Here is a 22182-nt window from a genome sequence, read left to right as displayed (position 1 = left end):
TTTAATCTAGACAGTCCAATTTGTGAATACATGGCTGTTTATTGTCCCTTGTAATCCTCTTCATTTCTATATATGTTGGATAATGTTTTAAATCAGGAGAAGGCAGTCTGTAATTATGACCTGCCTCAGGTCTCCTGTGTCCATGTGTACTGTGACCCTGTGTGAGGGCACCCTCATAGCTTGGACTTCCTTGTGCCTATGCTTTCAGCTCAGCTCTCCTTCCCACACAATAATGGGAATAGTGGAACTCACCCGGGAGACTACTTCTCGGGCATCCTGGCTTCTCTCTAGGGGGTCCTTTCAGTGACCGTGTCTCACATATGGCTTCAAATCATTGCACATCTGTTCTTCTATGTGTCCCATGGGGAGAATTTCAATGCAGACGTGGAAGTGGTCTTCAGATATCCAGCGACATCTTTGCTTTCCAATAAGATAATTTCTCTTCCCTGGCCTTTTTCATATGCCTTTTTACCACCCGGATATTACCATACTGTCTTTTCCACTCTAGGTGGCAGTAACAGCTTAGAACTCAGTACCTCTACATGGCCACACTCACTCTGGCGGCCACACATTCGCCTTTATTCCTCCTTGGGAATCTATTCTCAGACTTCTTAAGACTCCTAATTCTACTCAATCTAGGGCACATCCCTTAAGAGAACAGACAAACCTCACAGGAAGATCTGTTGGGAAGGAGAGACGGGAATCCTTTCCATCTGTAGAATAATGCAGCATATCCAGAGAAGAAGCCATCAGGTGCTTCCCCCAGCCTAGAGGGGCCCGGGAGAGGGGCAGTGCATCACCACACCCCAAGAAAAGCCAGCAAGAAAGAAGAAAGCTTTGGAGACAAGAAGACCTTTTTGTCCTTAGAGGGCACCATCCTGCTGCCAGCTCTGGCCCCTTCTTTGCACAGAGGGGATATGCTTCATTGGTGGCACAGGACTGGAGGGCTTTTCAGGAATAATTAAGAAAACATAGAAGCATTTCCTATAACCGTACCAAGAAAAAAATACTACTTGATTAATGTTAATGCCTTATAAACATAAAAGACTACTACATTTTATTTATTCCATTTCAGGGGCCTCAAGAGGCTCAGTGGGGAAAAGGTGTTGTGCATGTCAGAGGACCTGAGTTCTACCTCTGGAACACACAGTGAGGGGAACCCCCAAGAGTGGACATCTCTCCACACATGTGCCATGGCATATGACCCTGCCTCGGATAACAGATAAAAATTTAAATGTTCCCAAATCTTATTTTAACATGTTATTTCCTTACTATTTTTTTTTTTTCCACCAATGCAAACCATTCTCAAACTAGTTCCCTGGAATCTAAAGATGATCAGAACAGGATTGGATTTACCTTCTGTTTATGTGAAAAGAGGATTTTTTCATTTTTAAAAGAAAGGGTCTCTGTGTGGAACTCAGGTTGGTCTAGAATATGTACATTCTCATCGTGGTAGGTTTTATTTAAAATTTATTTTCACTTTTATTTATGTGTATGTGTGTTAAGGGAGGTGTATGCCCATGTACATAGGTAAGTAGATGCCAGAAAGGAGTATCAGATCCTAGGACAGGCAGTTTTGAGTCCCCTAATGTTAAGTGTTGGAAACAGAGCCCAGACCCCCTGAAGAGCCATAGCTCTAGCCCCTTGTCATGGGTGTTTTAACAACACAGCTGAGGTGCCAGTATCTGCATCACCTTCTGGAAGCAGCACCCGCTTGTTGTGGGTCCTTTCTGATCTTTGTATGGCTCAGTTTGGGATTTATAGCACCTATCTTCCCAAGTCACCTGGCTTTGCGCCAACCTGGTACCTTACAGCTTCACTCAGTCTTCCATAGGGCTTCGTTCTAAATGCATTTTGGATGGTGGCAAAGCTCAGATCTACCCTCAGAAAAGAAACAGAAAATGAAGACACCTTGATGAAGAGAAAAAAAAAGCAGTTTTCTTTGATATGAAAACCAAAGATTACAATCTCTAAAGGTAATTTTAAAGCTATTCTGAGCAGCGGTGACATTAAGAGGACCGTGTGAGTTACTCGTGTGGCTCTAATGATAAACTTGGCTATTAAAAATGTCCATAAAAGTTGTCTCAGAGGGTAACCGGCTGCATCCTCACCAGACTCTGCTTTGCACCATACTTGAAGGGATACGTTCTGAATCTGAAGGAACCTGTTCTAGGGCTCCAGGCAGAGAGACCAAAGGCCCATCCAGTGGCCACCTGGCAGCTGAACCTCTTCCTGCCACGGCAGGGAGACAGACAGTGTAGCTGGCAACAGGAAGCTGGTGTCGAGAGTATCAGGGTAAACACTGCCCTGCCCTGCCCTGGCTGCCTGCTGGGCACTTAGAAATGTGGTTCTGCTTCTTATGAAATAATGGAGAATGGTGACTAGCCAACAGCTCCATCTGCTCTAAGGGAGCAGGGATATCACTGTCGGGGAAGCCACCCCCTGACATCACCTTCCATCACCTTCCATCCCACCAATCCCACCAGATAAGGCTCTGCCACACTCATCTAGTCCAGAGTGTCAGAAACAGGACTATTGCACTAGCATCAGTCAGCAAAGACCCTACCGGAAGTAGTTTCTTCCATCATTTTGCAAATACTTTTCTAAACACAGTCTAAAGTAGGTAGAAAGGAAGGAGGAATTCTTCAGTCACTTTGGGAGAAAACAGAGATGTGGTACCCAGGCCCCGGACTCTGTGGACCCTTTTCTGGGCCAGAGCATGGTCTGTGGGTTTCTGATAGCCCTGTAGGTTCAGGCTCCACCTCAGAGCCTCACAAGTGGGCTGAGACCGGCACCCGTCATGCTCAGCATGTCCCAGAAGGTCTTGCTTCCAGTGACTGCTGAGCCCCAGTTCTTCCAGATGTATCCAGAATGTTATCTGCCGCCCAGCACTACCAGAGGCTGCCAGGGTAGTACTGAGCTCAAGAGCCCACAGCCAGCTCTTTGTTCTCAGTCGAAGGCTTTAGCCACAGAGGGGGAGGTCCTGGCCCAGGGAGATGACTAAACAGCCTGTCAGGACAGTCACAGGACATGCCACACTTGGTTGACTCAGACACACACCTCACTCCTGAATGAGCAGAAATGGTTCTTTACTTTCATAATGGCATCTGTGCCGTTTTGTTTGTTTTTGTTCAGTTTCTGAAAACCAGAAGTCCTTTTAATTCTCTTGTTTTGTTTTGTTTTGTTGTTTTCTCCCAGTGCTTGAGGCCTGAGTGCTAAACAATCTTCTTTTAAATACAACTCCCATGCCAGGTGTGGTGACTCACACCTATGGTCCCAGCAGGGGAGGTTGAGGCAGAGGGTGTGAGGTCAAGTCCAGAGTGGACTACAGAGGAAGATCCTGTAAACAAACAAGAACTGTGGACCTGGAGAGGGGGCTCAGTAGTTCAGAGCACCTGGTGCTCTTGCAGAGGTCCAGGGTTCGGTTCCCAACACCCATATGGTAGCTTACAACCAATCATAGCTCCAGTTCTAGTTCCACTCTCTTCTGACCTCCAACAACACCAAACATACATGGGCATACACATGGGCATACACACATGCAGGCAAACATTCATGCACACATGATACAAACAAACAAATCTTTAAAAAAACACACACACTTTTAACAGCCCCCACCACACACCTATCACAATGTTGCAACCCAGTAGTAGCAATGGCACTGTGACAGGACTCGGAATCCCAAAAGAAAACAGGATTATGGCCACAGGTGTCCACTGGCCCATCTCCTGGGGCTTCTGCTCTGTAGAGCATCCCGGAAGGCCGGGGTGTCGTAACATGTCAGAGAAGATTTGAATTCCAAAATGTGTGTGACTCCCCACCCCCCACCCCCCACCCCCATCCCCAGTTCTTAACAGTTGGGTCAACTTCTGTGAGAGGGGTAACCGACAGGTACTGGCCATGTTCCAGGTCACATATATAATTTCTTCAGGGTGTAGACTTGGTCCCACAACACAGCACTCCAGGGCTGAGGGGCACAGGTTTCTGCATTAGCAGAAGTAATGATCACAGAAATCTGGTTCTCTTTCTCAATATTCAGGGAGACAAAAGAGATGGCCCTGAGTGTCCAAGGAGGCTAGACTGATGGGCAGATGCTTGCCCTTCCCAAGCTGCTGGTACAGAGTCTCAGCAGAGAAGCCCAGACACCTGACTTTGCACAACTGATCGAGTTCCTGCAGCAGCTGGTAATGAAGAAATGCCAGGCCATGACACTTCTTGTTAACGTTTAGATTGAAATTTATGCTTTTACAAGTCAAAAGTGGCTGGTCTCTACTATCTCCAAAGGCTCAAGACGCAGTAAAGCCTCTTTAACCCTGTCCTGCCCTGAGGCCAGCCACCTCTGCATGCCCACTGGCCACACACCCTGGGCTCTCCAGAGGTGGTCAGCACAGCCCACCTGGCTGGGGTCCGGTTGTCAGAAAGGACCTCTCTGGCACCTTCAGCAGGAAAAGCCTAGACCAGTGTTCCTCAACTAGTGGGCTGAGACCCCTTTGTGAGCTGTATAACAGACATATCAGATACTTACACTATGATTCACAACTAGCAAAATTACAGTTAGGAAGTAGCAACATAATAATTTATTGTGCATTGGCGGGGGGCATCACTACAACATGAGGAATTGCATTAAGGGGTCGCAGCATTAGGAAGATTGAGAACCACTGGTCTAGACCATCTGTTATGGCTGGGTCTGGAATACCTAGGGCCTTTTATTGTTTCTATATTATTTGGTGATTTAAGATCATGGAAAGAAGTCTAGATTGTCTCAAAGCTCTAAACCACACAAACAAGGTGCTTATAAACCTCTTGAGGGTGCCTCAAGAAAAACAAGAGAGATTTATGCCACAAATCTATCTCCTGCTGTTGGCCATCACTTGAACTTCTACTTTTCCTTGAATTTAAGCCTGGGGTATCTTTTTTTTTTTTTTCTTTCCCTTCAGTGACTTTCACTGGTCAGTATTATCCCATTCCCAGGCAGTATTTCAGAGGGAGGCTGGCTGGCCTCAGGTATATGGCGCTGAGGCCATACTTCAAACCTGTATTGTCCCAAACAAAGAATGAAAGGGCAAGGGTTTTGGCAATGTGAGAAAGGATAGCAGTGGCGGTAGGAGCAGCACATGTCATCTCTGTGAAGTCCCCTCAAGATGGTGTATTGTAGAAGGAATCATGGTCCGAGAGTAGCTGGATTGCCCGTGCCTTTTCACAGGACTGTCCCCAGTAACCAAGGCCAGTCAAGTGTTTGAGATCCCATTCTATACACTTTCTAGTTTGATTTCTGCTGCTGTTAAAAAAAAAAAAAAAAAAAAAAACCCACTTTGACCAAAAGCAACATGGAGGAAGGAAAAGATATATTTGCCCCACACTTCCGAGTCATGATCCATCACGGAGGGAAGTGTTAGGGCAGGAACTCAAGTAGGAGCTTGGAGCTTAGAGGAATGGTGCTGCTGGTTCATTCATTCTTAGGCTCAGGTATCTCACTTCTTACACAGCCCAGCACCTCCTGCCTAGGAACGGTACCAACCGTGGGGCTGGGCCCTCCTGCATCACTTAATACCCAACATGGTCCCTCCACGGACAAAGCTGACCTACGCAATTCCTCAGTCCGGAGTTTCCTCTCAGATGACTGACTCTAGGTTGCCAAACTGACAACTAGATCTAATTAGGACAAATCATTTCATTCTGGCTTTTGCCTTTGATCTAAGTGAAGCGCCCACTAGTGAGAAGAAAGGTAGCTCATACCTTCCCAACCAGTTCAAGATGAACACAGCGTTGTCATCACACTGAAGATCTCACATGGGTCTAAGTAGGCAAAAGACCTCAAATACTCTGCATCACTCAGGATCAGGACAATGAGAGCCACCCCCTCCCCTCCCCCGCCCCTCTCATTGTGGGAACCTTGTGCACCTACATGCTGCCCAGTGGCAGTGTCTAATGTACTTGTTCACACTGCTAGGGGAGGTGAACCTGAGGCTTTGGGTGCTTGCAAGACAAAGGTGCCTCAGGACGTAGGAGTAGGGCTTGGGTAGCAGACATGAGACTACATGGCAGAGGACATGAGACTACATGGTAGCAGACATGAGACTACATGGCAGAGGCACAGCGGACATACGGATTCATCCCCATTTGTCACTCTGCCCCAAGTTCCACAAATCAACCTCCCATCCCGGGGACAGCATGGCCAAGTGATGAGAACAAGAGCAGAGCGCCCTCTCCTCCGTGATGTGCGCGCCAAGCTCCTGCTTTCTCTTTGCAGGAAGATGGTGAACACAGACTATCGTTCTGAGAGGCCAAGGGGGGGCACCCTGGAAAAGCAACTAGAAGCTGTCCAGACCGGGCCAATCACTGCGGTAGAGGAGACAATGGGGTTTCGGGTCCACTTCACAAACACAAGGGGCTGGTGAGAACGAAGCATTCCCAGTACGATAAAAAGGATGGTAGTGGAGCCTTGACCTCAGCCAAAGGATGACAGTTGACCGCTCTGTCCTGGTCACTTTGCTCTCCTGGATCTGATGAGATGAAGGATGGGATGGACAGAGGTAGATGGATATGGCTAGGGAAAGTGTCTACAAAGCAGTCTCGGAAGAGCTATGCCTCCTGTGGCATAGAAGTGTGACCTTCTCTGTGTGGACACAGCAGGGCAGCCAGGAGAACTGTGCTTATGGTGGTGGTGGCCTTCCTTGTCAACAGTGTGCTTGGGTGGGTGGCCCAAGTTTCTCTGGGGTCTCCTGTTGAGTGGTCCCTGCACACTACAGGATGATCAGACTATCTCTGTAATCCACATCCTCAACTGTAACAGCATCCCAGTCTCTAAAGGACATCCCTAGCAGAGGGTCAGAGGTATAGAGGAGTCATCTGCTTTTCCAGACCTCTTAAGGGAGCAGCCCCCCATGGGAGGAATTAGAGTAGAAACTCAGGTGTGGGCAGAAGAGAAGATCTGTTTCCTCTTTATCCACTTTCTCTCCTTTTTAGAACCATAAGTTATGCTAATAGTCCTTTTCAGGAAACAGAGCCTCAGTCTAAGATGGAAGCACCTCTGGTCACAGCTGAAACTCACCTTGAATTTTATAAACCATGGAATAGAAGCCTACGCTGGGCAATATGTCTACAGTTGCAATTAGCAGAGAAAGAATACATAGGCCCTAGGGAAGGAAGGCACCCAGCTCTGGATCACCCAGGGGGGCGGAGGATGAAAAGAGCTACACAGTAGCTCAGGAGTGAAAGACCATACTGTCCTCATGCCCACTTCATAAACACAGGTATGAAAAGCAAGCTTCTCTACAGGATCCACCATGGCGGTAGAACCCAGATCTCAGCACACAGCTTACACCATCTGCTAACAGAGCAACCCTCAGTCAACAGAATTCATCAATTACTGACTGTCCATGCTGCTACTCAATGTACACCCTGGAAGGACCTCTCAAAGCCACTTTCCCAACTTTTGGAAAGGGAGGTCCTGCCAGTCAACATGGTAACACGCCCTGGCTCATGGTCCCATGCTCCCAAAGAGACCAGCACAAGGTAAGCCACCAGGTAAAGGAGAAGTGCCAGTCCAAGCAAAGCCACATGAGAACGTTGCTTCTTGTCCCTTTCAGGTTGTCTTCCTGTTCTGCCACTTGCTTGGTAAATAGATGGCCACGGTGCATATGGCCAGGATGTGACACCTGAGGACAGTGACAGCAAGAAAGCACGAGGCTGGGTCTGCACTGTGGAGACACAGATTCACTTGGAAGCTGATGATGCCCTCAGTCTAGGCAAGTTCGAAAAAAAGATGAAGGGAGGGGCCTAGGTAAGGTACTGAGAAAACTTGTGTCACCCATACAGGAACTCTGAGTATTTGGGGACTCCTGGAGCACAAAGTGCAAGACAGGAAGGTGGGACATTTTAGAACTAGAAGCTATGCTAAGTCCTACTTATGGAGTAGAGCTAACACGCAGGGCTGAAGAACCGCTGCTAATCTGTGCAAACCTGAGTCCTGCCACCTTTTCTCATGTCGAGGTGAGAGTTGTGCCACACCTGCCAAAGAGTGGCTGGCATCCATACTCCTTATATCAAGGCAAAGTGAAGACCCTCTATAATGGCTTCTGCAACAAGATTTTCCTCGTCTTCCTTCTTTAAGCTTGGGACTTTGGAAGGATTTGCTTTCTCTTTCGAGATTGGCTCTGTAATGTCAGGGGTGGACACCGGATGACAAACCCCAGAAAGCCATTGGGCTATGTAAAGAAATCAACCAAGCAGGCCCAGAGGAGCTGGCAGGAAAAACTGGGGACCAGAAGAGACCGAGAAAGGCAGCAAGAGAAGATGAGGAAGTCAAAAGGAAGAGAGACTATTAGGCCAAATCCTGTCCACCACCACTGTCCCAGCCTGTGCTTCAGCTGCGGGCTGTATGCAGCATGCGCAAACACATACCCTTCCTGCTGCCTGTTCTGCTTACCTTTGCCCACAAGAACCACCAAACCATCAGGCTACCTGGGCAATGGCAGTTATACTGAAGTAAGACCCTGTCCTGTTGAGAGGGGTCCCAGGCATAGCTGCCAACCACACTACCAATTACAATGGTTATCCCCCACACACACACACACACTCACAACATCCTCTCCTAAGTCAGACCTCCCTTAGGCAGTGAGCAGGTATCCGTGGCTCTAATAAAGGACGTTGCGTGAAGTGCGTCTCTCCTGCTACTCAGAAAAGAGTGGAAGATGACTAGTGGATGCCTCTTATATCCAAGAGTTTAAAGTCACTTAAATGGACCATTTCCCTGTCTCTTACTAAAAAGCCACCAGAATTACACACATTGTAAAACAGGTGGAGAACATGACGTCCTAGCAGCCCCTGGCCTCCCGAGCTTGGTTATGGCTCAGCTTAGCCATACATGACATTGCTTTACTAAGAAAGGAGAGAAGTTGGGGGTCAGCTTTTAAAAAGCCCAAACTCAGGGGCTGGAGGGATGGCTCAGCGGTTAAGAGCACTGCCTGCTCTTCGAAAGGACCCGGGTTCAATTCCCAGCAACTCACAACTGTCTGTAACTCCAATATCTGACACCCTCACACCAATGCACATAAATTAAAATTAAAAAAAAAAAAAGCCCAAACTCAGGAGCCTCACTTGATGGCTTGTAGCACCCTACACCTCTGGCTCACCTCATTCCCTCTACAAGAGGCACACATGGCGTGCCATCCCACGGTCTCCTTCGGCTGACTCATATCCAAGAATTGCAGACACATCTAGTGACACGTGAAGACATTGCCTCCACTAGACCAGCTCCAGGACTAGATTCACCTAATGCTTCATGAATGAAGCCAGACACCAAAGAGAAGGCATGTGTGGGAAGGCCACAGCTGGCAAAACAAACAAACAAACAAACAAACAAAACACCTAAGTTGGGCTAAGGCCAATTAACAGGCAGTGGAGGGAACTTTCAGAGATGGAGGACCTGAGCCAACTATTGGAGGGCTTCATGCCATGTTCCTGATAGGTTACTGGCTGTGAGTGAGAATTCCCTGATCTGTATACATACAATGTATTCACTTTTCCATGTTAACCATTAGCCCTAAGTCCTGAACACCTCTGTACTGCAGGGAGCTGCCAGGTGGGCTATCCTGCCTTCCAACCCTTCCTATACCCTGTCTGGGTTTTGGAACGCCAGAACGGACCCCAGGAGTAGTCCAGATGGCCCAGGCCCACACACTTACCGGCTGCAGCCCGTCTTCCTGTCTCTGGCTCTGGTTGGGGCGATTGATGAAGGAACGTGTGGAGACTTTGTAGTGGTTCAGCAGGCATACAACGACCACCACCATCACCGTGACCACCAGGACAATGATGAGGACCTGTGCAAACTCCAGCTCCGCTGCAAGGAGGAAGAAGAAGGATTGTGAGCAACAACCCCGGCACCTACACACGTTCCTGGCTCTATGGTGCTTGCAGCTGCCGGCAGGCTTGACCCCTCACACAGAGCTGGCCCCCATAAAGGAGACAGAAACTATGACTACACTTTGGAGGAGGAGGAGGAGGAGAAAGTGCAGTTATGAAGCTGGTGTGTGGCTGGGTCAGGGGCAGTACCTGAGCTCTGTCTGCAGACACCATGGGTCACTTGCAGAGCTTCAGTATTGTAACTTCTCAGACAAAGGGAGACGCTGGGTGTGCCTTGTCGCACAGAGCTCTGTCACTCAGCTTGGTGAAAAGCTAAGACCCGGTCTTCAAACTTAAGGGCTTAAGAAAACGTTTTGCCAGCCCGACCAGACCTTCAGGATTTTGGCTATAGCTTTCTTCACTGACACAGCAGAGTACAAGGTCAGTCCAATGAGTCCACCATGGGCAGCTGCTAAATTGGCACCTCTTCACGTTGGGCCAACCTCAGGACAGCTCAGACTGTCTCTTCAACTCTCTTCCTGTTGGACAACACCCAACAGCTCTCTACTCCAGAAGAGCTGAGAGACTCTCTCAGAACTGAGGCTGCACCCACAATTACACCTATATAAGCTCTTAAAAAAAAAAAATCAACTTATCTCTACAGCTGAGTCCAGTGTCCCAGAGTACAACTGACAGGAGCTTTACATTAATGAGAAAAGAAATGTTAAGAGGCCAGCTTCATCCTCCAGCCCCAGGAGGATTTGCCTTTGTAAGTGACTTAGACGCGCAGACCTTCATACTGCAGTCTGTGTCTGGGTTGGGTTACCGCTAGGTTTCCAACACTAAGGTTACAAATGACTTCCTCCAGTCATTAATATGCAATGCATATGTGCGTCTGGTGGCCCTCCCTGACTTAGCATTTCTGACACGATACTGAGCTAAGTGTACAGTCCGGGTTTTTCATGAAACTATGATCACAAGCCTGTTGTGGTTTACATTGCTTTCTGGGTGTCTAGCACCTGGTGGTGCCTGGCAAGGAGTTAAGAGGCTTTGACAGTAAAAGGAAGAACAAAGGGTGACTCAGGCCCAGAGAGGGGGCTCATACACACAGCTGCAGGTGCACCTTCCCTGAGGACAGCTGCCAAGACAGGCCTGCAATGGCTGCAGAGAATGCTGAGAGTGCCTGCAGAATCCTGGGAACCTATGCCATGAGTCCAGTGACAAATTCAAGGGCAGACACCTCTGCACAGAACATGAAGGAGGCAGGAAATTAGTTCTACTCAGGCCATGGGAAGTGAGCTTAGCAATGCAGACTGAACCATAATGCCCTGTTTGACCAACTGCATTTGTGTTTTACAAAGAAACAACAGAGTTGTCACAAGCTGCTCTTCAAGGTGAAGCTCAGGCCTAGCATTTACCAGGGTTTCCTTTTGTCAAGTGATCGTGTTGCTTTACAGACATGGAGCAAAAAGAAAGCAGGTGACAACCATAAGACAACAACATGAGCCTTTGTTTGGTTAACCCTTCACTTGCTGGCTCTTCCTAGAATAGCTTTTCCCTGGACGTGAAAGGCTGTGAAGATGCAGCAAAGAAAATCAAGTTGTATTTTTATAATGTAAATATGTGATTCCATAGGCCTTTCTGTATAATTGAATTTCATCCGAAAATTATCTTAATGTAGAATTTTTAACACACTAAAAAATTTAACACTATAGAATAAAACAGTCTAATTTGACTGAAGCCCCTCAGCCCTTCCTGACGGCAGCCACTCCAGGCCATCCTGGTGGGCAGTCGAGTCTGGTGCGCATGCCTACTAAATAAGTACCTCCTCCTCCTTTTAATTATGAGCAAATTATTGGAGGGGTTGCCAAGGAGAAGGAGAGAGGCACTATGGGCAAATGTATGTGCTAGCACAAATTTGTCAGTAGACTATCAAGAAAGACCCCTTAAAAGTATGGTTTAAGAACCACCTGATGAAAAGCTACACTAAGTGATCTTGCAGGAGAGAGCACATTACCTATACCCTATACTCTCATCGTTGCTGGAAACTTGCCCTTTTCTTTTTTAAGTATGCAATTTAATTTTTAAAAATCATGTTCATGTGTATGTGTGCATGGCTACATGGCTGTGAGTATAGGTGTGCCTGTGAAGGTCAGACGAGAGCATCAGGAACTGGAATTGCAGGTAGCTGTGAGCTACTTGAGTGCTGAGAACTGAACTTCGGTCCTCTACAAGAGCATGGGCTCCTAAGGGATGGGCCATCTCTCCAGCCCTTTGCCACTTACACCAATTTAATAGGCAAAGCTGTGCATACTGCCAGGCAAGATGACCAAACCAGGTACAAACCTGCTCAACACTGGAGAGGACAAGGCAGGAAGATGGTGAGTTGAGACCAGCCTTCATACTGCTATGGTGAGGCCTTGTACACAACAAGTATTAAAATATGTACCTTATTATTTATTTATTCATTTTTAATTTATATTGTAACTCCCCAATTGCTAGCAACTTCTGATCTTTTCCAAGAGTTATGATAATTTATGCTTACCTTTCTTATAATTAATTTGCCTTGGTCTATTTGTAGTTTTCTCATGAACTTCTTATGCACTTATGAGAAATATTTAATATTTTAGGTCTACAAGTTTTTTGTGCTAAGTAAAGGTGAGCAAAATCCCTGTTCCATAAGCAGTGCACAGCATTGCCCCCCCTTAAAAGAAAGCTTCTCACCATGAGGGCTGGGCTTCTTAGCCTCCATGCCAAGCTTTCCTGTAAAGCTGCTACATATATTCACTGGAGCTGCCCTACCCTTGCTGAGCTGCCTGCAGCTGTGCAACTTGCCCTGAGATTTCAAGCATGAGCTCAGAGTCCTGACAGGGATGTCTCGGCCACAAAAGCTTCTCAGCAGTGTTAGGAGTCCACGGGTACCAGAGTATCAGGAAACTGAAACATGCATGGCAGGGTGAGGTAACAGATTTACACAAGGGCTTTGGAAGCATAAATAGGGTCCCTGGGGATGGGACACTGGCCAAGGCAATCGCCCTAGCAGTAATACCAAGTGGTACCCTGGGGCAACAGTACACTGAGGAGATGAGTCACTCAGCCCAGGCATGAGAGGCAGCTCTTCCAACGGGCAAGAAGGAAATCCAGGGTGGCCGGTCCCTAAGGCCAGAATCTTAACAAGTCATGGCTAGCAGCAAGCGCAAGTCAGGGTCCCTGTGCTCCTTCCCAAAGCCCCTCCCTGTTTACATCAGGGTGTAGGACCCATAGCTTAGCACCACAGCCTGCAGGGCTAGGGTGGGAAAGGTGGCTCAACAAAGGCCTGGCTATCTGAGTTCGATCCCTGGAGGAAAAGAGATGACTTCTCAAAGTTGTCTTCTGACTTCCAGATGAGTGTCACGGCATGTACATGCTGGCGCAGACACCCACACCGTACATTTTAAAGTCTATCTATTCTCTGAACTTGGGGCAGAACAGTCCACAAGAACTGATAATTTTTCTCTTTTAAGTTACAAGAGACAGAAAACTAAAAGCAGGAAAATGTGAAGAATAAAAATATCCAGCTCTAGGGGACTCTCAAAGTGAAAACCGCTAGACCTCAGAAATGAGCAGATCTCGGGGTCCTGTTCTGTGGAAAGCCCCTCTCTGATGCCCTCCTTCCAGCATCACCCCACATGCCCATCATCCCATTTATTTTAAGCAGGAGCCTCTGACCCAAATCTGCACAGCTTGTCTTTATGTGGCAGGGGAAAGGGAGAGTGAGATGGTAAAGGGAGGCCAGGGACCACGTGACCGGAAGATGTTTTGGGTTTTGCTTTTGAGGGACAGATTAGGAAGTGGACATTAGGAAGACAATGAGTTTTGAAAGAAATATCGAGATGGAAATACCTTTTAAGCCCAGAGGAATAGCAGCATTTTAAATGGTATTAGGATGTTTTTGAGGTTTCCTATTTTCCGTGTCACCCACTATGGATTTTGAGCACAGCCTGCTGGTCAGGTTTCCCTTGATTTCAAGTTATGGCTATCAAAGGGCAAAAGGCAGCCATGCGGGTAAGGATTTGAGGCTGAACCGAATTTCCAGGCTCCTGTTTCTTTTATGGGACTACAATTCAAGGTGCAATGGATAAGTGTCATTGGCCACCCAAACACTAGAAATTTTATAATACATTTAAAGCTTACAGGAAGGGGTTACAGTGCCTTTAATATTGTAAGAACAGTGACAATGACAACAGTGATGATGGCATCTCTGTCTTTATAGAAACATCTCCAAGAAATACTAAGCTGTATCGTGGGGCACTGCAGGATCAGGACTGTGAGGAGTAGGCTGGTCTAGTCCTTGGTCCAATGAGGCCCTGAAGTGAATCATACTGGAGGCGTGAACGTCTGGACTATTTTTAATGAGCTCTGGGGAGATGTGTTTGTACCACCCTTGGGTTCCTAATATAACACTCACTTCTATTTGTAGGAAGGCTAGCACCATCTTCCATCCAGCCTTTCTTCCATGAATGCATCCTCATCTGCAGAAGTCGAGGTTTCTAGATATCTAATTAGTTTAAAGTTCCAGATGTGTGATGTGTTCCCTTACAGAAGCCCTATAATGGGAGGGCACGGCGTGGGCCCCATGAGCCTTTCCTTTCACCAGCAAAACAAACACTTTGGCGGTATGTGGGAAAGCTGCCACGAAAAACACTTATGTCATTGCCAGGACCAGCCACTCCTCACAGATCTCCCAGTGACTCACCTCCCAGTCTTACCAGCAGCACATGCTACAATGCGGGAGCACGGAGACTGGAGGGACACTACCAACCTGCCACTGAGCCCCACCCTCGAGGCGGCCCCCTTCCCAGCCAACCTTCCGGATTCTGAGGCCAGCCTCCAGGCCACTGGATCCACCTTGTTTGCTTTCTACACAATCATCTAGGGTCTGCATTTCCTTCCTGTCTTTGTCCTGCTTGGCAGAAACAGGTGGAGTGACAAGATGACAGCCATGGGGGTGGGTGACTTTTTACTTATGGCTCCGTGGCTTTTATACTGCTGTACGCTCATGTAGTGTAGTAAATTCTTTTTCCCAAATCCTAACACTAAGTAGCAGTGGTAACAGGAAGGTAGATGGGGGGTAAGGGGGGTGGGGGGGTGGGTGGGAAGGGGGCAGGAACTGGGATCTACTTGCCTTGAGCTTGTGAACTATTATTATAAACACACTCTTGGAGATCTGAGTGGTTGAATGAGAAACTCACACTGTTAACCTCCACAGATAAGGTGTCACGTGCAGCCTCTTACAAAACTGACTATAGCTTATGATTATATTAAAACACTTAAGTTGCTCCAATTTATTTGTTAATGAGTAGAAGAACAAAAGAGAGAAAGAAAAACACAGCACTTCAAAGACAGCCAGGTTTTTTTTTTTTTTTTTTTTTTTGCCAAGTGCCGGCACTATCTCCCCTTATAAATTCTTCTGACTGCTTGCTAACTGGCTCCTGCCCTTTACGCTGCCTCCTGTATGTACGGAACCCATTCTGTACCGACACTCCTTTTTTAAAAAATTTTTTTTAAATTAATTCATTTATTTCACATCTCAATAGTTATCCGACACTCCTTTTTTAAAAAATTTTTTTAAAATTAATTCATTTATTTCACATCTCAATAGTTATCCGACACTCCTTTTTAGTGTTTGCCCTCTGACCTTCTATAGCTCGAGCCCTGGGCTCTATGTTGTTCACCCATAGTTTACTGATGTATGGTAGCATATATTACATATGAGGTGAGCAGTCCAAAGGAAGGGACTTCAGTTTCCTAATTTGTTTGTACACTGCCTAGCATGGAACCATATTCTGACAAACACCAACAACTTTAATAATGCTAACGTTTTGCCAGAAGTTTTCAGATATTGCGCCAAACACCCAGCATTCCTACTTAAAGGAAAGCGCAGATTGCCGGCAGGAAAGGGGGCTCCCGGTTGCTCTAATGGTCTGCTTATATATTCCTGTTATATCCCTATATTTATATAAGGCAGTTTGCACAATAGTAAGATTGGAAGTGGTAGCCCAGGATCTGGAGATGAAGAGGGTAGCACAAAGGCACATCTCCTCACTTCCAGTAACAACCAAGCGCCGCCCATGGCACAGGTGGGCAGGTGGCAGAAGGCAAGGATTAGTTTGAGTAAGGGGCCTCCAGAATACAGACTCTGAAAGTCTATCTGAGAGAGCACCAAAGGCCGAAACGCCCTCCCAATGCAGCCACTTTTCTCTACATACGTCACAACCTAGAGTGTCCTGATCTTCTTAGAAAAACCCATGCTCCAATCCAATATGGCTGACAGAAATTAAAAAAAAAAAAAAAATCAGCAGAGGAGTTAGAGTAATTACAAACCTTTTTTTTTTTTTAAAGTCTATCCCCTGTCTTGCTATAAATGGGAACTAAAATCATAATCCTCCTTATAGGAGTCACCTGAAATTCACCCTCATTCACCTCCACATGATTAATTAAGAAAGTGTCAGAGAAATACAGTGGCACGTGTAACTGTCATACCCACAGTTACAAGTGTGGCTTCTGAGTGCTTGCTAGCTGCCAGTCTGTTAGCCTCTCGATTTCTCTAGCTTGCCAGCACTCTTGGAGTCAATTTTTGTTTCCTATTTCTCCTATTACCTTGATAACCCAAAAAACCTAGTCAATGATCCAACTGTATTGGAAGAAATACATTTTTTCTTCCAAATGTTGTTTGCAGCCACCCAGAGTGAAAAGAAAAAAAACACTATCAGACAAAGGAGAACGTTTTTATGGCATAAGAAGGGAAAAACAAATATTTATATATTCATACACACAAATTATATATATATATATATATATATATGAAAAACACTATCAGACAAAGGAGAACATTTAACATTTTTAGGGCATAAGAAGGGAGTGTGTGTGTGTGTGTGTGTGTGTGTGTGTGTGTATGTGTGTGTGTGTGAGATCTCTGAGAGGAACAAGTTAATTGCAAACCAAAGAAACTAGAAAAGCTCCCTTAAGATTCCCCCCTGATAGCACTGACAGACTTCTCTGAGGCAAAACAAACTTCTGTTCCCTTGAGAGAGAGTCTCCAGTATCCTAGTCTGGCCTCCAACTCACTCAGGTCACTATGTAGCTGAGGAAAACCTCGAACTTCTGATCCCTGCCTCCACCTCTCAGTTTCATGGGATGCACCACTATTGACAGGTTTGAGAAAAACAAAAAACAAAAAACTTCCTGAGGAGGACTTTACTACTCTGCTCAGCTCTGCTCAGACCAAGCTCCAAGAAAAAATCAAACCAGAACAGAACACACATACACACACACACACACACACACACACACACACACCAAACCCCAAAGTTCAGGCACCGCCCCAGCTGCCCTTTGCAAATGTACCTTTTTTAAAGAACAGGTCTTTAAATTGAACCTCCTTCAGTGTGCTGTTGTTCAGCTGGTCGATGGACATAATCAAGTCCTTTGCAAAGGAGAATCCAACTGTGGCACAGCCCACCCAGTTCAAACCATCCTTCAACTTGAGCCAATCTCCAGGCAGCTCAGAGCTGTAGTTATAGCCAATGCGAGAAAGACAGAGTGGTGTGGTGGGGGGGGGGGGGGGGGTGGGGGGGTCTCTCTCTCTATCTCCCTCTTCTCTTTCTCTCTCTCTCTCTCTCTCTCTCTCTCTCTCTCTCTCTCTCTCTCTCTCTCCTCTCCTCTATCAGCAGGGGCCCAGCCCAGGTGCTAGACTTAAAACGCTGTGGCTCTGACCACAGACTGTGACTACCAATTATCAACTGCCATCAACAGAAATCAGGAGGTCTGTGGCAGGAAGCTGGCAATGTCACAGACGGTAAGCCCGACTCTCCAATCCCAAGAGCACTCGGTGTAGTTGACGACAACACATATCAATGATTAGTCTGCATTTCTCTGGGTTTGGCTTCACACCCAGACAGGTCATATCCAGACATGTCACACCCCAATCTATGTCACACACACACACACACACACACACACACACACACACACACACACACACACATACAAGCAGAATGTAGCTAGACAGTTTATCTTATTCTATTACATTCAATAATCTTTTTATAAGAGGCAGATAGCAATTCAGACCCAGCAGGAAAAAAAGGGGGGGGTTCTTAAAAAATCCGAACATAGTGTTTTTTTCTTTCCTCTCTGCTGGAAGCTTTCAGAGCTGAGGAAGTAGAAGGAGTGCTTGCCGTGACAACATGGCAAGCAGCAATGCTAGCCTTGTTCATCCAGCTGCCAGCACCCACCACCACATCCCTCCTTCTGGAGGCTAGGCTACAGGCTGTCTTTCTTGATCCTCCTCCCCGCAAAGTCCCCAACAGCTTCCAGCAGCTCTCCCAGCAGTGACAGCTGGCACTGCCTCACCACAGCAGGAAGGGCTCACATCATTATCTCTTATCCTCGCTCTCATGGCATGGCAGCACAAGGGCAGCATAGGGAGAAGCCTATAAACGCTCACCCTTCCTTACTCTGCAGTTTTAGTTCAACCAGTTCTGAAATTACAGAAAAACCACCCCAGGTGATACAAAGGAACCATTCCAGCAGGAAAGCAGAGACCTATCTCAGGAAGGCTCTTCCTGGGTTCCTTTATACAAGCACCTCCTCTCTCTTGAGGTCTAGACAAAGTGTTTTTCAAATGTCCATAAAACCTCTCTTATGCATTCTGATGTCCCGAGGCTGTGTGGAGAGGCTTCGTGGAAGGCTTGCCTGTCTGTTATAGTTTTCAGAAAAAGAACAACAACAACAACAAAAAAAAAAATCACCTGGCAGCCACAGTGAAAAGGGCCAAGTGCCATGGTCACACTGCAAATAACTCCAGCCACAGGCACTGCACTCGGGCCGGCCGAGAATAGATTTTGTTTTTCTTTATTTAGGGTAAATAGGAATGGCATGTGGGCCGTAACAACAGCATTGGCTGTAGGAGGAGTTGTCAAAGCAAAACTAAACTGTTGGTTACCATCAGAGTTAGAAAGAAGGGTATTGACATCAGCAGTCAGTCCCTGCTGAGAGCACAGGAATGCCACCTGGGGCATGACAGCAGGACCCATACACTGAGGACACCACTCTCTCCTGTTCTAATTATTGGACGCAGGAAAGGAACAAGAGCACCACCAAGAAGATTTTTGGCATGTTTCATATAGCTCAAAAAAGCAGAAGGTTCAGCATGAAAATTTACATTTGATCATATGGTCAAGGCAATATGACCATACATAGCTCCCTTCCTTATGGACACTTGCCTTGACTTTTGTCAGCATTATACTGCTGAGTGCCTATGGGGCTGAGAGTCAGAGAGGGAGATTCAAGTAGATTCAGAGGGTCCCCAGCTCATGGAATGCTCTAGAATAGCCAGCTACAAGAAGTAGTAGAAAGTACTTCCACTTCTACAGCCCTGGCCTGGTCTTCAGCTATCTCTTGTTCTTAGAGCCCAGAGACCCTTGAAGACTGGGATGCCAAAGGTCGTTGCCATGGTGGCTCATGAGGGTGATACCACTCAACACAGAAGAGAACATGATTGCCTTCTGAGTCTCTTATAATATTGAGGATGTGGCCAGTTTCATGGGATCTGAAACTTCCTTTTGTTCTTTGCTACTGAACATGTTTGCATTTTTGAAATAGACACAAACAACTGACTTTGGAGTTTACATTTTCAGAACACTTCATGTATCTAGAAATCTGCTGAGTGTAGGGGCACATGGCAGATGGATGTCTGTGAGTTTTATTTAGGCCAGCCTGGTCTACACATCAAACTCCAGGCCAGCCAGGACGAAGAGCGAGACCCTGTCTCAAGCAAAACAAAAACCAAGAAACAACCAACAGGGTTGTCCTTTTAATGGACACACATTTGTATTGCTCAGTTGACTCTGGGCATTTTGGTCATAGAAACCAATTTGAATTAAGCTCTGATCATTCTGTTTAAAATGAAGTTTAAAACTTTTGACCTTATAGATGAAAGTTTATTTTAAGCTTGCTAAACATGTGTGTGGACACACATACACACACACAGACACACACACACACACACACACAGAGAGAGAGAGAGAGAGAGAGAGAGAGAGAGAGAGAGAGAGAGAGAGAGAGGAGAGGGAGAGAGAAACACAGACACACACGGATATAGACACACAAAGACAGACACAGAGATACAGACACACACACAGACACACACAGACACAAAAACACACATATGCACGTACATACACACAAATGAATGCCTTGTACTTCCATGTGATAGTCACTGTAGACTGCTGAGCACAGTGTCTACAGAAACAGGCTGTGTCTGCAGTGTGCATAGCACATGGCCTGGTTTCTGTTGCCCAGGGCCTTACCCCAGCATTTGTTGAGGGGCTATCTGTGTTGGTTCCACAGGTGAGTGCCTTGACTGTTGTTCTTACTTCCTTAAACATACCTAAGGAGGTTGCTCCTGCAAGAGAATTCAGAAGCCAAATCATACAAACACAGGGGATTAGCTCACAACAAACATCTCATTCCGCCTATAATATGTAAATACCAGCCTTTTTATTTTTAGATTTGCTTTTTCATGTCTTAAGTACTTATTTTTGATATTATAATACACCATTTCTCCCTTCCCTTCCTTCCTTCCAAAATCTACCATTTACCGCTCCTTGCTTTTGTTCAAATTTATAGCCTTTTAAATTAATTTTTGTTACATATATGTATATATATATACAGTTATATAATTATATACATATATTCCCAAATGTAAAATACGACTTGCTCAATCCATATGCTGTTGCTTTATGTATAATTTTAGGCTGACCAGTTGGTATTGGAAAACTAACCGGTGTTCCTCTCTCCAGGGAAGACCACTCTCCCATCCTCAGCACTCCTTAGCTGCCTGTAGCTCTCTGTGTGGGCTTGAGGCCTCGTGAGCTTTCCCCCCATCCACGTTAGCATGTCTGTTAGCACTGCCCTTCTTCAGCTCCTGTTTGGGCAGTCATGTTGGTCAGACTTTATGGGTGTTGTTTAACTGGTAAGTGCCAATGCTTCTTTCCCCTTGAGAGAAAATGGCAGCACACAAACTTGAAGGGCATGGGAAAAAGTAGTGCCCTGGACAAAAGGACACAAGCGTGATAGTGCAAAAAGCAACTGGAACCACATGCTCATCTACTTTGTTATGAAATAACATCTGTAAGACAAGCACTGGAAGGCTTTACAAATATTAGTTTCCTAATTAACTTTAGATGAGTCACAAAGGTCTTTGAGCCCTCTCTATATACAGGAGAAGCCTGGAACTTGATGCCAGGTGGGGTTACCTCACACAGACATTTCACGAGGGTTTGTTGGTAGCAATGTAGACATGACAAAGCAGCATGATGACATCACTAGAGCTTCCTCTAGAAAAGTCTTCAGTGAAGTAATCCATCTGACACACATTGTGAAGTGTTTGCAGCCCTCAGGAGGAAATACACGGGCCTTGACTCTAACCCTACATATGGATATGCCTTTCCTGAGGTACTGGTCTTGTCTCGGGTTCCATTGATAGGTCACTGTGTCTTAAAGAACTAACCATATGCAGAGAACTGGCTTTCAGTCGTGATCAATATAGGACAAACTAAGGGAGCTGAGAGCCTGGGAGTTCCCCGAGGACCAAAAGAGGCAGAGCTCAGAGCTGGGCCAGGCAGGCGTATGCTCTGCAACGCAGGGATATTTGTTTATATGATCACATTTAGCATGTAACCTGGCCCAGCCTCAGATTTTCTTTTCCATCATGGGTTCCTTCACCATTGCTGTTCTCTTCTCTAGTCCAAAGTAAAATCCTCACAGATAAAGATGATTTGAAGAGGTGCAAATACCCTTTCAGAGTCTATGCAACAGGAACCTGGCGTCTATAAAAATCTAGAAACTTTCCAAGCTCTGTATATCGCCATCACATCAACCCTAAAAAGCATATTTTCTCATTCCCAACTTGTTGATGAGGGATGTAACATGCAGAGAGTGTGCATATTTAGTCCAAGAATAAGTGGATGGTAGAGACGGGCGGGAGATGGACTATGGACTTGGAACCTCCCATTCACCCATCCTTTTGCTTGGCAAGCAGCAAACCAAATATCATTCACCAACAAATGTAAAACTTCCTGAAGCTTACCAAAGGATATCAGCAGATTGATAAGCACTTGCTTTGATTTTTTTTTTTAATCCTGATTGCCCATTTTGGACTTTAAGAGATATATTAACTCAAAAGTCCATTTTCACACGGCTCTTAGGACCATTTTGTGTTTCAAATGCTTGCTGCCCCATTAAGAATCAATGGCTCTGTCCATTACGCATTCCTATTCTTTGGGGTTTTTGACTGTG

The 22182-nt window shown here is 46.1% G+C and overlaps 1 protein-coding gene across 8 annotated transcripts in view; it reads right to left on the bottom strand.

Annotated features, from left to right (window-relative positions):
- The window catches only part of Ldlrad4 (low density lipoprotein receptor class A domain containing 4), a 341846-nt gene that overhangs the window by 16452 nt on the left and 303212 nt on the right, over nt 1-22182 (bottom strand). For 6 of the 8 annotated variants that reach the window (XM_051163513.1, XM_051163515.1, XM_051163518.1 and 3 more), the window contains one exon: nt 9687-9841. In XM_051163513.1, coding sequence (XP_051019470.1) covers nt 9687-9841 — 155 coding nt within the window. Of the gene's footprint in view, nt 1-9686; nt 9842-17229; nt 17351-22182 lie in introns of those variants that run through there. The other 2 variants (XM_051163519.1, XM_051163517.1) reach the window with 2 other exon arrangements.

This window comes from Acomys russatus, chromosome 20, assembly GCF_903995435.1.
Source record: "Acomys russatus chromosome 20, mAcoRus1.1, whole genome shotgun sequence".
NCBI classification, from domain to species: domain Eukaryota; kingdom Metazoa; phylum Chordata; class Mammalia; order Rodentia; family Muridae; genus Acomys; species Acomys russatus.
Note: the sequence above shows the minus strand (reverse complement) of the source record. Positions and strands in the feature narration are given on the sequence as shown.